At 44.8% G+C, this 16,835-nt stretch overlaps 1 protein-coding gene across 1 annotated transcript in view; it reads right to left on the reverse strand.

Moving 5' to 3' along the window:
- LOC137628803 (eukaryotic translation initiation factor 2D-like) overlaps nucleotides 1–16,835 on the reverse strand; it is a 191,459-nt gene that overhangs the window by 144,322 nt on the left and 30,302 nt on the right. Inside the window, exon 2 of the mRNA XM_068360027.1 lies at nucleotides 8,910–9,086. Within this exon, the coding sequence (XP_068216128.1) occupies nucleotides 8,910–9,086 (177 nt within the window). The remainder of the gene's footprint in view (nucleotides 1–8,909; nucleotides 9,087–16,835) is intronic.

The following is a 16,835-nucleotide window of genomic DNA, read 5'->3' on the forward strand; positions in this document are numbered from 1 at the left end:
TTTAAATTCTTTAAAGGTTAAATACGATATAACGGGCTCAACGTTGATTAACTTCGGTTCCAAGTTAGGACCGCCTACTATCAGGAAAGGTTGCATATAAACAAAACATAAAAAATGATATTTTCATAATAAAATAAATTTTTGAATATACTTACCCGCTGGTTATATAAAAGAGCTGAAGTCCCTGACGCCAGGGCAGAAAATTCAAATCTCGCGCTATCGAAGATACGCCAGGTGTACCAACCGCACCCTAGCGGTAGAACAGGTGGAACTACACACCAACTCCAGTTCTTCCATGCCTCATAGCCATACCATAGGTAGTCTCTAGAGGGGAGGAGGGAGGGTGTTAAATTTATATAACCAGCGGGTAAGTATATTCAAAAATTTATTTTATTATGAAAATATCATTTTTAAATATAAAACTTACCCGCTGGTTATATAAAAGAGCTGATTGACACCCCTTGGTGGCGGGTCAGAGACAGCTACATACAGAAAATTCACTTAAGGGTTACATACAATAAACTTAAGCAGTTCTCACCTGATAAGGAAGCTGACAGCAATGATACTCTGCCTCATTTCATCCGCTATCCTTAAGAGATCCAGTAATCCACTCGGGCTGAAAATCTCTAGGAGCTGTCAAACGGTACAAACACCTATAACATGACAGGACCTCAACCAATACCCTTGTTCCGGGTGCACTCAAGGAACAAATTGACCACCTAGCCAAATCAAAGATTGCGGAAGACTGACGCCCAATCTCCACAAACAACCATAACAAACGAGTTCCAAGAGATAGAAAAGGGGTATTAGGAAAAAAGGGAACGTAGTGGTAGATCATTCACCTACTATCGCATTAGCAGCTATAAAAGGACCCAACGTAAAAAGGTCCCCATAGCGAGTCTGAACATTCTTCAAATAATGGGATGCAAAAACAGACTTACTTCTCCAAAATGTTGTATCCATCAGACTTTGCAGAGAACGGTTCTGTTTAAAGGCCACTGAAGTCGCTACCGCTCTGACTTCATGTGTCTTGACTTTGAGGAGCCTCTGATCCGACTCATCACACTGAGCATGAGCTTCTCGAATCAACAATCTAACGAAAAAAGACAAGGCATTCTTGGACATGGGCATCGAGGGTTTCCGAACTGCACACCACAGAGCGTCTGAGTTACCTCTCAGATTCTTAGTTCTGTCCACATAACACCGTAGAGCTCTAACTGGACAGAGAACCCTTTCCAAATCATCGCCAGCCAAATCCGAAAGGTTAGCAATCTCGAAGGATTTGGGCCATGGTCGAGAAGGGTTTTCGTTCTTGGCCAGAAACCCCAGTTGCAAAGAACAAATGGCTTTCCCATTTCGAAAACCAATGTTCTTGCTTAAAGCGTGAACTTCACTAACTCTTTTCGCAGTGGCGAGGGTAACTAGAAAAAGGGTTTTCAAGGTTAAGTCCTTAAATGAAGCCGAGTGTAAAGGCTCAAATCTGTCACTCATGAGAAATTTAAGGACAACATCCAAATTCCAGGCGATGGGAGCCGTTTGAATCTTCTTGGTCGTATCAAAAGACCTAAGTAAATCTCGTAGATCCTTATTATCAGAAAGGTCTAGGTTCCTGTGTCGAAAAACCGTCGCCAACATACTCCTGTAACCTTTAATAGTTGATGACGAGAAGTTATGCTTAGTTTTAAGGTCCAAGAAAAAATCTGCTATTTGGGAAAGCGATGTACTGGAAGACGAAATCGCGTTAGTTCTACACCATTCCCTGAACAACTCCCACTTGGACTGATACACCTTGATGGTTGAAGACCTTCTTGCCCTTGCAATTGCCTTGGCTGCCTTCTTCGAAAATCCTCTAGCTCTAGCGAGTTTTTCGATAGTCTGAAGGCAGTCAGACGTAGAGCTCGGAGGTTTTGATGATTTCGGGCCAAGTGAGGTTGTCTGAGAAGATCGGGTCTCATGGGAAGGCTTCTCGGGACATCCACCATCCATTCCAGTACCTCTGGAAACCAGCTCCTTGACGGCCAGAATGGAGCTATCAGTGTCATTCTGGTCTCCTCGTGTGAAACGAACTTCTGAATCACTTTGTAAAGTATCTTGAACGGAGGAAAGGCATAAACCTCCATGTGTGACCAGTTCATCAGAAAAGCGTCTATGTGAAAAGCTTCGGGATCTGGAACCGGAGAGCAGTAACACTCTAGTCGTTTGGTCTTCGCGGTGGCAAAGAGATCCACGAGAGGTCGACCCCATAACCGCCACAGACTCTTGCAGATGTCCGGGTGCAGAATCCATTCTGTGGAGAGAACCTGACCTTTCCTGCTGAGTCTGTCTGCGCTCACATTGTTGACTCCCTGGATGAACCGCGTCAAAAGAGTCACCTTCCTTTCCTCCGCCCAGATGAGGAGCAGTCTTGCAATCTCGAACAGAGGCCAAGAGTGGGTCCCGCCTTGTTTCGCAATATAGGCCAGAGCTGTCGTGCTGTCCGAATTGACTTGGACTACCTTGCCCCTGATCTGCTTTTCGAAGCCGATGAGAGCCAGATGAATAGCTAAAAGCTCTTTTTGATTGATGTGGAGAGAGGTTTGCTCCACCGTCCAAGTCCCCGAAAGTTCCTGCTTCTCTAGAGTGGCTCCCCACCCCGAGTTGGAGGCGTCGCAACACAACACGAGGTTTGGGTTCCTCTGAAGTAAAGACAAGCCTTCTTTCAGTCTGGGCTCGTTGTTCCACCATTGAAGATGAGACTTGATGGAAGTCGAGATGGGAATGCAATCCCTGTCGAGGTTGTCCCCTTTCTTCCAATGGCGGTTGAGATGAAACTGAAGAGGACGCAAGAACAACTTCCCCAGGGTCACGAACTTCTCTAACGACGAGAGAGTCCCCAGAAGACTCATCCAATCTCTGACGGAGCAAAGATCTCTCTTCAGGAACGTTTGTACTTTTAGGAGGGCTGCTTGGATTCTCACCGACGACGGAAAAGCCCGAAAACTCCGACTGTGAATCTCCATCCCCAAATAAAGAATCTCCTGGGATGGAATGAGTTGTGATTTTTTCGAGGTCACCAGGAGACCCAGTTCTCTGGAGAGATCCAAAGTCATCTTGAGGTCCTTCAAACAACAATCGGCTGAGGAGGCTCTTATCAGCCAATCGTCCAGATACAGAGAGGCCCTGATTCCCCTCAAATGCAGCATGCTTGCCACGTTCAGCATGATCTTGGTGAACAATAGAGGAGCCGTGCAGAGTCCGAAACAAAGAGCCCTGAACTGGAAGACCTTGTTTCCGTCCATGAACCTCAGATAACGTCTGCAGCTGGGATGAATCGGAAGGTGGAAATAGGCATCCTGAAGATCTAAAGAGACCATCCAATCGTCCTTCCTCACAGCTGCCAGAACTGTTTTCTGAGTCTCCATGGTGAACGTCGAGTTTTGGACGTAACCATTGAGCACACTTACGTCCAGAACCGGTCTCCACCCCCCGGAACTCTTGGGTACTAGAAAAAGGCGGTTGTAAAACCCCGGAGACGTAACATCTTGCACTTCCTCTATTGCTCGTTTCTCTAATAAAAGAGACATCTGTAGAAGCATGGCTTGTTTCTTGGGACCCTCTCTGTATTTGGGCGAAAGATCCACTGGATCTGTGACTAAAGGAGGATTGGTCAGGAAGGGGATCTTGTAGCCTTCCTTTAACACCTGGACGGACCAGGGGTCCGCTCCATTCCTCTCCCAAGCCTCCCAAAAGTGAGTCAACCTGGCCCCCACTGCTGTCTGAAGGAGAGGGCAGTCAGACTTTACCTCGGCCGGACTTGCCCCCTCTGCCTCTAGGTTTCCTTCCTTCTGGTTTAAAAGAGCCTCTTCCAGAGGGCTTCCCACGAAAGGACTGAGGACGAAACCCAGAAGAAGATTCCTTAGGTTTTCGAGAGGAGAATGACGGAGGCAAAACTTTCCTAGTCGAATGAGTAACTAAGTCATGTGTGGCCTTCTGAGTGAGAGCAGTAGCCACCTCGCCCACTAATTCCTGAGGAAATAAAGAATTAGACAAAGGTGCGAAAAGAAGGCCTGTCTTCTGATAGGGAGACACTCCTGCGGAGAGGAAGGAGCACATCGTGGCCCTTTTCTTGAGAATTCCAGCTGTAAACAAGGCAGCAAGTTCGTTGGAGCCATCTCTCACACCTTTGTCCAAGCAGGACATCAAATGAACCAAACCACTAGTGTCCGTTTCCGTCATATCAGAGACCCTCTTACTCAAAGCCCCCAAAGCCCAGTCCAAAAAATTAAAAACTTCGAAGGCCCTGAAAAGACCTTTAAGTAAATGGTCGAACTCTGGAATGGACCACCAAATCTTCGTCTTCCTTAAGGCAAGACGACGAGAAGCATCTACCAAACTTGAAAAATCCCCTTGTGCAGACGAAGGAAAACTCAAGCCCAACACTTCACCAGTCTCATACCACACACTAGATTTAGAGGCTAACCTAGCGGGAGGAAAGGCAAAGGCCGTCTTGCCAAAAGCTTTCTTGGAGTCCAACCAAGAACCCATTAACTTCAAGGCCCGCTTAGAAGATCGAGAAAGAACCATCTTGGTGTAAACTGGAACCTTAGTAGCTTTACCTAAGATGAATTCAGAAGGCGGAGAACGAGGGGCCACAGGGGTAAAAGAATCCGGGAAAATTCCAGTCAAAATAAGCATAAACTTGCGAAGGTCCACAGCATGCTGATAATGCTTCTCCTCCTCATTCTCAGAGACTTCCTCAATAGGATTATCCTCATCCGACTTTTCCTCTGGTTCGTCTTCTGGCAGTGCAGCAACAGCTGCAGCCTGAACCGAAGGAACAACGTCTGCATGGGACTGCCTGTCAACGCCAACATCTGAGTCAATTTGGTGGGGAGAAGTAGAAGTAGATTGATGCGAAACACGGACATGTAGACGATCATCCTCAACCAACAACTGCTTAGACCGCTTAGAATTCGACTGTTGTTGAACAGAAGAACGCTTGAAATCAGAAGGTAACTGTTGAAGATCGCCGCGAGGTCGCGTAAAGTCCGAGGACTGTTGCTGCGAACGATCAAAGTAGTCAGGATGTCGCCGCTGTAAACCAATGTTTTGACGCGCCGCGTCCAAAAGTTGTTGCCGCGGGCGATCCACTACTTCAAATTGTTGCCGCGTCTCGTCCACTTGTCGACGCCGATGCTCTTCCCCGCGACCAGAAAACGCAAACTGGTCAACCAAAACTCTCTGACGCGACTCATCAAAATCAACCTGGCGTTGAACACTGTGAATGGGAGACCGTCTAAGTGATAACTCGTCAAGGCCATAAACCATCGAACGATTGTGCGATAACTGGTCTGACATCGAACGCCCAGACACAACGCCAACACCTGGTTGATAAGAATCCATCAACGACGAGAGTTGTTCCTTCATAGACAAAAGCGCAGTCCATTTCGGATCAACAGAACTCCTAGAAGGAAGATTCGCACTAATGTCACCACGCATTTCAGGGGAAGAAAGCCAATCCGATGGAAGAGGAGGTGCATGAATAGTTACAAGGTCCGAATCGGAAGGAATCATATCCGCACGAACACGGTGATCTGAACGTTTGGCCGGAGTGCAAGCGCTGGGAGAACGGAAACGTTCCGGTGAACCCCACGAACTACATCCTGGCCGCACAGGCGATTCCCGACGCTGTGAATCAACATGGGAGCGTTTAAGCGGTCTCGACGCTCGCCGCCAGATCTCACTCCCCGACCCTTCATCGGAAGATGGGGATAACGTATGAACCTCACCTTTCCTACGATGAGGGTGAACGACCTGAGCTGCGGCAACAGGAACGTTCGAGGGGACGTCTGCACGATTGATGATGCTTCTCGTTCCCTTAAGCCGTTCGACATTACTTCTCCCATGGGTTCGAGAGCTCGAAAGAGGTCTAAGGCTAGGTGAACGACAAGATCGTGCCGACGCACCCTCCGCAACACTAAACACATTATCAACACTTGTCACAACACCGAGAGAGTCACGATTCTTCGGTACCACATCAGACACTCGTGTCGACGCACCTTCCGCAACACTAATCACATTATCAACACTTGTCACAACACCGAGAGAGTCACGATTCTTCGGTACCACATCAGACACTGAAACACTTTCCACAGTTCCGATAGGATTACGGTTTTTCAATACCTTTAACTCTGAAAAGATAGTATTTCTATCGGCTGCTAAGGACTCAACTTTCTCACCAAGAGACAAAATAGCAGTAAACATGTCCTTCATAGTAGGTTCCTGATCTACCACCACAGGGGAAGGAACAGGATTAGGAACAGGTAAATTAGGTAAGGTTCTATCCACAGATCGGGAAGAACTACGCCTAACTCTATCTCTCTCTAATCTCCTAACATAACGATCGTAAGTAACAAAATCATCATTAGTTAAGGAAAGACACTCATTACACCTATCATCTAATGAACAAAATTTACCCCTACATTTTACACAAATAGAATGAGGATCAATAGATCCATTAGGAAGTCGTGTACGACAACCCTCACTAACACACCTACGCTGAGCAGGGGAGGAGTCGGCCATTTTAAAGTTAACGTGAGAGACCGACAAGCAAAAAGTAAGGGAAAAAACAATAAAGAAAATCTCAAACAAAAAGATTTCAAGATAAGAACCAAGGAAAATTAATCAACGATAGCTTAAACTCAAAAAAGAACGTTGTACATCACCAAACAACTTCCCAAGAGAGTAAAAACACGAGAGCGAACTTCTGTATGTCAGTCAGCTATGACGGCAGAGAGAAGAACTGGAGTTGGTGTGTAGTTCCACCTGTTCTACCGCTAGGGTGCGGTTGGTACACCTGGCGTATCTTCGATAGCGCGAGATTTGAATTTTCTGCCCTGGCGTCAGGGACTTCAGCTCTTTTATATAACCAGCGGGTAAGTTTTATATTTAAAATTTATTTTTATATGTTTATAATAAATGGAAAGTTAATCGAAGAGGCCTAATAAAGGCGGAGAGATATAAAATATCGATCAATAACGTGTTAAGCAAAATTACTAAAAACCTAAACACACTTCCGTCTAAGGGAAGGGTCGGCCATTTAAAAGTGAAAGAGAGTCCATACTCTCTTTGTCACCATAATTAAATCTATCCAAAACGAGTTCAAGTTTTGAGATGAAGATAAAACCCCTGCATAGCGAAAGCTCAAAACTGGAATAGTGTACTTCACCAAATAGTTGTGAAAACAAATCCAGTTAGTAACAGCGTATTTAGTAGGTCTTGCCAGTGGCACGACAGAGAGAAAATTGGTTCTGTGTTGACATGGAGTACTTGAGTACCTGCTCGACAGATGGCGCAGTTGATGTACACCCCCAGCTGTATAGCGATCGCTGGCGTATTTTGTCCTTAGGTTTTTCTGTCGGGCAGCAGAGCTGACAGCTATATGATCACCGGCTAAGTTTAATATTGAAAAATTTATTTTTATATGTTTATAATAAATGGAAAGTTAATCGAAGAGGCCTAATAAAGGCGGAGAGATATAAAATATCGATCAATAACGTGTTAAGCAAAATTACTAAAAACCTAAACACACTTCCGTCTAAGGGAAGGGTCGGCCATTTAAAAGTGAAAGAGAGTCCATACTCTCTTTGTCACCATAATTAAATCTATCCAAAACGAGTTCAAGTTTTGAGATGAAGATAAAACCCCTGCATAGCGAAAGCTCAAAACTGGAATAGTGTACTTCACCAAATAGTTGTGAAAACAAATCCAGTTAGTAACAGCGTATTTAGTAGGTCTTGCCAGTGGCACGACAGAGAGAAAATTGGTTCTGTGTTGACATGGAGTACTTGATTACCTGCTCGACAGATGGCGCAGTTGATGTACACCCCCACCTGTATAGCGATCGCTGGCGTATTTTGTCCTTAGGTTTTTCTGTCGGGCAGCAGAGCTGACAGCTATATGATCACCGGCTAAGTTTAATATTGAAAATGTTGAAGTAATATTTCATAATTCTAACCCAGAAACATTAACCATTGAAGAGAATGTTTGCTACAACTGAACATGATATTGAGATAGTTCCACTTGCGACCATACACATACACTGTATACTTCACATGGGAGTGTGATTTTACTTCAAGATCTGAAAAAATTTACTATTATAGCTGTCATTCTTACATACCAAAGTTACAGGGAACTCCAGTTAAGAAGGATCGAAGGGAGATAGATTGTGAGTTGTAGGAAGAGGCTTACGTTTCTTGTCCTCGAGAGGGGAAGAAGCGGGAGGAGATCTATCTCTCTTAGCCTTTTTCTTGCCGCATGCACGATATTTTACCCACCGAGTGGGCTGCCATTCCCTACAAAAATCACAAGAACACCGCTTACCATGACAGGGCAAAAAAGTGCATATCTACCTCGACCAGGCTTGTGAAGGTTCCACATATGTACCCTTCAAGGCTGATATAGGTCAGTATACTACCTGAAACACCACTCATATTCACAATGCACACTGAAAGAAAGAAAGGGAATTAAGTCATTCAACGTGGAGTCGGGATCGTAGCTTGGGAAAACCATCAAGGACAGCAACCAGGAGGAGGATGAACAGCCTTACAAAGACCACATCATTCTAACTACAGAGTGGAGAGATGACTGTTAACCATATACGCTTGTCAGCTAAGCACTTTCTTTTCTTGTTGCAGCAAAATAACTTAGGAGTAAACACATTCACTGTACTGTACTGTAAATGACTCAGAAGTTTGTATCAATGTAAAAACAAATAGCATTTCAAAAATAATGAAAAATTGTTGAAATACCATGGCTTAAGGCATGATGATACCATCATCTAATTTTTCATTCTCAATCATTTCAACTTTAAATCTCCTAATTCAGTCCCTTTAGGAATATCATCAAATTTTTCTTATGCTCGAGCTTACCTCTCCTCTTGTAATAATGCCAGGCAACATCAGATCTGCACCGCCAAGCAAAACATCAATTACAGGAGTGTGAGTTGTGAATGTATGCATTAAATCTGGATACTTCCACAAGGTATAAACTGTTGGATAAATCATCTTTTCTCTCTCTAAACAGAAAAAGGCTGGATCCTTTTGAACCTGGAATGAAAAACTTGAATCAAATTAACTATGAAAACATTACAAACATAAACCATAACTTGTTTCTTTGCTTTATAGTTTAACTGCAAACAAAATTAATTATAAAGTATAGTATTGTATATGTGACTTCTATCAAAACAATACATACCAAATATATTACAAAAGACAATTTCATTAACTTACTACTTACTACCTTTAACATAACATACCCTTGATACTGTATAAAAAAGAAAAATTTACTCAAGTCAGGAAAACTGATTAAAGAAAAAATATTTTGTGATGAAATATGACAAATTTGGAAATAATTTGTATTTTTCCTAACTATACAAGCATGGAGCTTTTTACAGTGGATATATATTTCAGCAATGGCTGAAACTAGCAGTTGAGCTTTTTACGAGGTGTAATTACCATAAGTGTGTTAGCGGAGTGGGAGGGGGGTAGACCAGCCACTCGACTCACACCTGCACTAGTAACAAACTGTTACTTTGTAATTGCAGCAGGACTTTCGGAGGAAGGTGATGGCAAGACCAGTATGTGCAAAGAGCTCCAGGTTTGTCTAGTTAATACAAATGATTCCCAAATTCGTCATTTGTTCCAAAAATTATATAAAAACCATTGCGCTCTTTACAGTGGAGACTCGCTCCACGGTGGGTGGAAGTCCAAAAATCAACTAGCTGGTGACTGACCCGGGGTGCTACTCTTTGCGTGGCATGAGCTGTTTACAGGCACCCTGATACCTTGTAAGTGAACGGCCTGGGCAATCTGTGCTAGGTGTAAGAATTTAGCAATGTAACTAGACCAGGTAGGCATAAAATTAGAGTTAAGCTCCACACTTAACCTACACATTGCCTGATTACACATCACTTGGAGATCGGGGACATAACAAATATATACACATATATCAAGTTTCACAAGGCACAATGGTACCAACCTGCAGTTAGAGGAGGTCAACTTGCAGAGTTCCTCAGATGCTGGACCCCAAGAGAGGGGAGAACTAAAGTAGGAAGTGGCCAGTCATTCACACACTTATTCTAGTCTTACTTGCGGATAACATCTGCCCTCAGGCGACTGCTACTTGTCCTACAACGGAGCTGAAGTGTTATTGACTATGTTTTGTGCAGCCACCACAGGCCCTAAGGTAAAAGTATCTAGGTTACTATGGGCTATGTCTTACAGGTGAATGTAGTTTGCCGTTTTCACAGGCCCATATGTAATACCTGCTTTACAGATATTCTTCTCGAACAACAGGGACATAATGAAACCCAACATCGTGAGCTAGGGGTCGAAAACCTAAAGGTGAGGAGCCTGGTTGTATGGCTCGCTCGATTAACATTCTAACGCAGGCCTGGTTTATGGCTTGCTCGATTACCATTCTAACCCAGGAAGAGATGGAATTCTTCATGACCTTCCTTTTAACCCTTCCCATGCTCACAAAGAGCCTACTGATCTGACGTCGGGCTCTGGCAGTTCTTTTTAGGTATTTCCTCATTGCCCTTACAAGGCAGAGTAAAAGTTGATCTGGGTCATCTGTTACGGAACGGAGACTCTCAATCCGGGAGGGCCCGAGTCTAGGATCCACTACTGTCGGATTTTTTGTCTTACCCACGAACTGAAGGACGAAGCTATGTGTCACCTGCCCCCATCACCTTGAATAGGAAATGTAGGAAAGGCCATGTAGCTAATTGACTCTCTTTGACTTGCATTACATTCCAGGGTGGGGCCTAACTTCCAACTGAGGGCAGGTGCGCTCGAAGTTCCGTATAAGGAGACAGTTTCATCAAGGAGGAAATGGTAACTCCACTTGGTCTAAAAGTGAGGCTCAAGGCTGAGCAATAGCCTTTCACCGCAGACCAAGAAAGCTTTCCTCCCTAAGGTACAACAAAAACACTGCTATCGTTGGAGTGGCACAGAAGGAGCAATCCCCTATCCATGACACCAACCATAAAAGACTGCCAACTTTGACCTTCATTCTGCAGGATAGGATTTGTTAAAAGAGATGGTCTGCATCTTTCTGCTCTAGAGGAGAGATCTTGGGGCTGGCAGACGCCAGCAAAGTCCCATGAGAATGTTTGGAGTCATCATCAAAAGGTTCCGCCGCCTCCTAGTTAGCACCCACAGCAGTCAAAGGAGGGTCGAGGTATTCACCAGAGTTCCTTCTTGCAGAGGAATGAGCTCTCAGAGGATGACCGCTGTGTTCTGGTCTTATGGAGACAGAAGTTAGAGCTGAACGACATTCCCATTAAAATTGACACTCGACCATAGAGTGCCAATTCTTGGGGATGGTCTTGAGTGTCCTTCCTTCCTCTGGGATGGATGTTGAAATTCTCGAGAAAGAGAAGTCTTCCCCGGATGCTGGTCCCCAACCCAAATGGAAGACAAAGAAGCCAAGCCTACCTTCTCGGCCTACTCAGCAACATCCCACGGTCACCATGACCGCGATACCCCAAGTGGTCGCACAGACCACCTTCCAAGTGGTGCCTCAACAGCTGGTTGCCCAGTCACTAGCTTTCAACCCAGGGTTTGAGAGGCACACTACTACCTTTCGTCCGAAAGGAAGAGGTTCTCGACGGGATCCTCAAGACACCCTTCACGAGGTAGGGGAGGACGCAGTCAGGGTGGCAAGCCCTCCGGACCGCCAAAGCAATGAGATGCTACAGGTAGGAGGGAGACTCCAACACTTTCGGGATCGTTGGACATTCAATCCCTGGGCCCATAGCCTAATAAAAAATGGACTAGAATGGAAATGGAACAGATCTCCACCTTCATTTCCTCAATTCTTCCAACACTCCACCCACTTACTGAAAGAATATACCTTAGAACTCTTGAACAAAAAGATTATAAGGAAAGCAAAGTCCATCAAATTCCAGGGAAGGCGGTTTTGTGTTCCCAAGAAGGACTCGGACAAACTCAGAGTCATTCTGGACTTGTCGCCACTCAACAAATTCATCAAGAACAACAAGTTCAGGATGTTAACCCTTCAACACATCAGGACCCTGTTACCGAAAGGGGCGTACACAGTCTCAATAGACCAGGAAAATGCTTACTGGCACCTTCCAGTCAGCCGTCCCCTCTCCTCCTACCTAGGATTCAAGCTACAGAAGACAAAGTATGTCTTCAGAGCCATGCCCTTCAGACTAAACATGGCCCCAAGGATCTTCACGAAACTTGCGGCGTTCAGGTAGCAGCGTAGCAGCGTACCTGGATGACTGGCTGGTGTGGGCAGCATCCAAGACTGCTTGTCTGCAAGCATCAAAGAAAGTGATCCAGTTCCTGGAACATCTGGGATTCAAGATAAACTTCAAGAAGTCTCGCCTATCTCCAGCTCAGGAGTTTCAATGGCTGGGAATCCATTGGAACTTGAAGTTACACTGCCTCTCCATTCCACCAAGGAAATGGAGAGAGATCACGGGTTCTGTCAAGAGACTACTGAAATCCGACAGGATTTCAAGACGCCAACAGGAAAGAGTACTGGGCTCTCTCCAGTTTGCAGCAGTAACAGACCCAGTGCTAAGAGCACAGCTGAAAGATGCGTCAGGAGTCTGGAGAAGATACGCATCAAACGCTCGAAGAGATCTACAAAGACCGGTACCGACCTTACTACGATCACTTCTCAAGCCGTGGTCGAAGGTCAAGAGTCTAACGAGGACCGTTCCCTTACAACCACCTCCCCCATCGGTGACCATCCACACGGATGCCTCGACGGAAGGATGTGGAGGTCACTCCCATCAAAGGAAAGCCCAAGGGACCTGGTCATCCCTGTTCAAGACCTTTCACATCAATATTCTGATCCCCTCACAGATCAGCCCACATCAGGCTGGTCTTGGACAGCGAAGTGATAGTGAGATGTCTGAACCGACAAGGCTCGAGATCGTCCCATATCAACCATGTGATGTTAGCCATCTTTCGTTTAGCGAAAAAGAAGAGATGGCACTTATCGGCAGTTCACCTACAAGGGTTCCGCAATGTGACGGCGGACGCTCTATCCAGGCTAAAGCCGATAGATCAGAATGGTCCCTTGACGCAGACTCATTCTCCTTCATCTTGGAAAAAGTCCCAGAACTGCAGATCGACCTCTTCTCGACGAGCGACTACAAGAAACTACCTCGATATGTAGCCCCATACGAGGACTCTCTGGCAGAAGCGACGGACGCCATGTCCATCGAATGGAACAGATGGACCCGGATCTACCCGTTCCCTCCAACGAATCTTTCGCTGAAAGTCCTCAACAAGCTGCGATCCTTCAAGGGGACTGCAGCAGTAGCGGCCCCCAAGTGGCCCGAGAGCAATTGGTTCCCCCTGGTGATGGAACTGAAACTGAGGCTGGTCCCTCTACCGAACCCAGCTCTATCCCAATTGGTTCAGAAGTCGACTGTCTTCGCTTCATCACAGAGAACCCAAAACCTTCATCTCATGATTTTCTCGCCTTAGCAGTCAAGAAAAGATTTGGGATCTCGAAAGGCAGTATAGACTTCCAAGAAGAATACAAGTCAAAGTCAACCAGAAGACAATACGAATCGTCTTAGAAAAAGTGGGTTGCTTTTGTTAAAGCAAAAAAACGAAAGAAATCTCAATAGACTTCTGCCTGTCCTTCTTCATCCACCTTCACGAGCAAGGCTTGGCTGCCACCACGATAACTACGTGTAAGTCAGCTTTGACTAGACCTCTTCTATACGCCTTCCAGGTAGACCTGGCGAATGAAATCTTCAACAATATTCCGAAGGCATGCGCTAACTTATACCAGCAGCCTCTCCGAAGCCCATTTCATGGTCTCTGGATAAAGTCTTACACTATGCTTCAACCTTGAACAATGAAGATTGTTCTCTCAAGGATCTAATACAGAAAGTGATATTCCTGTTCGCTATAGCCTCAGGGGCTAGAGTTAGTAAAATAGCAGCCCTATCAAGAGACGAGGGCCATATTCAGTTCACAGAAGTGGGAGAACTGAATCTCTTTCCTGATCCTACTTTTCTCGCAAAAAATGAGCTACCCACCATAAGGTGGGGTCCCTGGAGAATCTGCCCTCTGAAGGAAGATGTCTCTCTATGTCCATTAGAGTGTCTAAAGGTCTATCTTCGAAGAACTTCAGACTTCAAGGGAGGACAGCTCTTCAAAGGCAAAACCTCAGGATCAAACTTATCCCTAAAACAACTGAGGCCGAAGCTCACCTACTTCATTCACAGAGCGGATCCTGATAGTACACCCGCAGGTCATGATCCGAGAAAAATTGCTTCCTCACTGAACTTCTTTCAGTATATGGACTTTGAGCGTCTTCGCTCATACACTGGTTGGAAATCCTCCAGAGTGTTTTATAAAGATTATACGAAGCAAGTGCACGCGTTGAAACATTATGTGGTGGCGGCAGGTAGTGTGGTGAAACCTGTCGTCTAGTGCTGCGATGAACAGTGAATTGATTGGGACTTTTCAATTCGGGTGAAAAGGTGTTGACACCTTCCAGTGCAATACCCTTTTATTGAGTGTCACCCTGGTGACACTAGGACTGTTCTTTTTTAGGTGCAGAATTACACCCATGACACTAGTGCCATATGTACACTTGTACACAGTGTTGATAGTTTTCCAACATTTACAGTAAAATTATCTTAATCATTTTTCAACTGATTCTGAGTGGCCACTAATCTTTTCTTCCCTTTCAGGTAGAAAATATCTTTATTTGTATATGTTGAATATATAATTCTAATACAAATTGTAATACACCTATTCCATTTGATTATCGATTTAATAAAATGGTGAATGTGTATCTTGCGTCTTATTTCGCCCCACATGTAGCTAAATAAACTTAGGCGGAGTCTTTTGCTTATTTTCCAAAGTAAAGTTTATACTTAAGGTACTTAATCATATGAAAAAAATAGATCTGAATGATATTCATATTTGTTCCTATATGAATGCAAACCTTGTGCTTCTATCGTCAATTACGACATTTCCCTGCAGGGGGCAGGAAGCCCTAACATTGTTCCATGATTAGCGGTAATGACGTAAAACGGTAGCGTCATATATTTCAGTGGTCTGGATGACCATATAGAAGCTGACCCAAGGTTGAGGCACTTATACAAACCCACAGATACAGTACTTTCAAGTAATTCTCTGGTAAACTTCCATCAGGACGACATGGCTTGAGCCCAAAAAACGGATTTTTGGGTGAGATGGCCATGTCGTCCTGATGGACCCACCCTCCTTTTCTAAAGAAAAGGATTATGTAATAATTCCCTCCCAAAACTACTCTATCTGTAGCACCATGCTCTATGCTACAAGGAATGAGCCCCCATTTTGGGCCCTGTAATAGCAGGGGAGAAAGGGTAACCTTGATAACAGCTCCCATTCAATTTCGCCACTCTTCCCCCTCAGAGCGAAAACTCTATTCGGGGTGAAGATTGCCATGTGTCGTATCAAGATATACGTTCCCTGATATTATGCGATATCCTAAAGAAAAATTTTAAGGATACTCGCGCCAGGAGTTAGAATTCTGGAGACCTACGGTCAATTCTCTGGGAGTATCACTGTAGCCAAATATCCCTTAGAAAGCTGTCTACAGTGAGCCCTCGCTACTTCGCGGTTCGACCATCGCGGATTCACGACTTCGTGGACTTTTTTCATTACGTATGTATATATCATAAAAGAAATATATCGCGGATTTTCCTGAAATTTTTTGTATGTATACGTAGTACTGCATCCAATAATATTCTTTGTTGCAAAAATCACATCTCGAATAAGCGTACATATCCTACAACAAAACAAGCGTAAAATAGCGTACGTAAAGCATATACAGCATAGTATCTTGTATTTGAATTTGTAACTACTACGTAGCATGTAAGACGGACTGTGATTGGTTCCAGTGCTGATAGATAACGAATCAGCTCCCAAGTTTTGTAATCTAGCCTATGATTGGTGTTTTGACCGCTTCTCCGATCCGCAGCAGCTTGGCTTTCCTCTGACCAGTAGCATCTTCTCGCGGCCACTTTGTTTGCCGCTCTCTCGTCGGGTAGATGCTGCTACGTTACTGTGTAACTTTAAACTGTGCTGTGCGTGACTGTTTGAAGTTGAACTTTTTGTTGAACTTTCTGTTTAACCCCTACAATGGCTCCCAAGCGTTCTGCTTCTACTAAGGCTGGTAGTGAGCCTAAACGCCACCGAAAAATGATGACGATTGCTGAGAAGGTGACACTTCTCGATATGTTGAAAGAAGGAAGAAGTTACGCGGCCGCAGCCCGCCATTTTGGAGTGAACAAATCCACAGTTCGCTACATTAAGAAGGACGATGCGAACATTAGAAAGACGGCTGCCATCACCTTTACCAGGTCAGCGAAGCGAGTTGTTACCGCTCGTAATAAAACGATCGTCCGTATAGAAGGTGCTTTAGCAATCTGGATTGCCGACTGCCGGAAGAAGAACATAGCCTTGGATACGAACACCATCCGAACCAAGGCTTTGGGTTTGTATGAGAATTTTGTGGCAAAGGAACCTAAAGACGACGATGGCGACCATGCTGAAGAAGACGAAGATGATGTACTAGATGAACCTCAAGCAGGGACATCCACTGATTCCCAGCCTCATAAACAACGTTTTTCTGCCAGCAAATTATGGTTCGCGAAGTTTCAGAAACGCTTCGGCCTGAAAAGCGTTTCCCTACATGGCGAGGCTGCTTCCGCTGACACTACCGCTGCTGAAACTTACGCGAATGAGACATTTAAGAACATTATCACTGAAGGTGGATACAAGCCCGAACAAGTGTTTAAT

This window comes from Palaemon carinicauda, chromosome 36, assembly GCF_036898095.1.
Source record: "Palaemon carinicauda isolate YSFRI2023 chromosome 36, ASM3689809v2, whole genome shotgun sequence".
Lineage (NCBI taxonomy): Eukaryota > Metazoa > Arthropoda > Malacostraca > Decapoda > Palaemonidae > Palaemon > Palaemon carinicauda.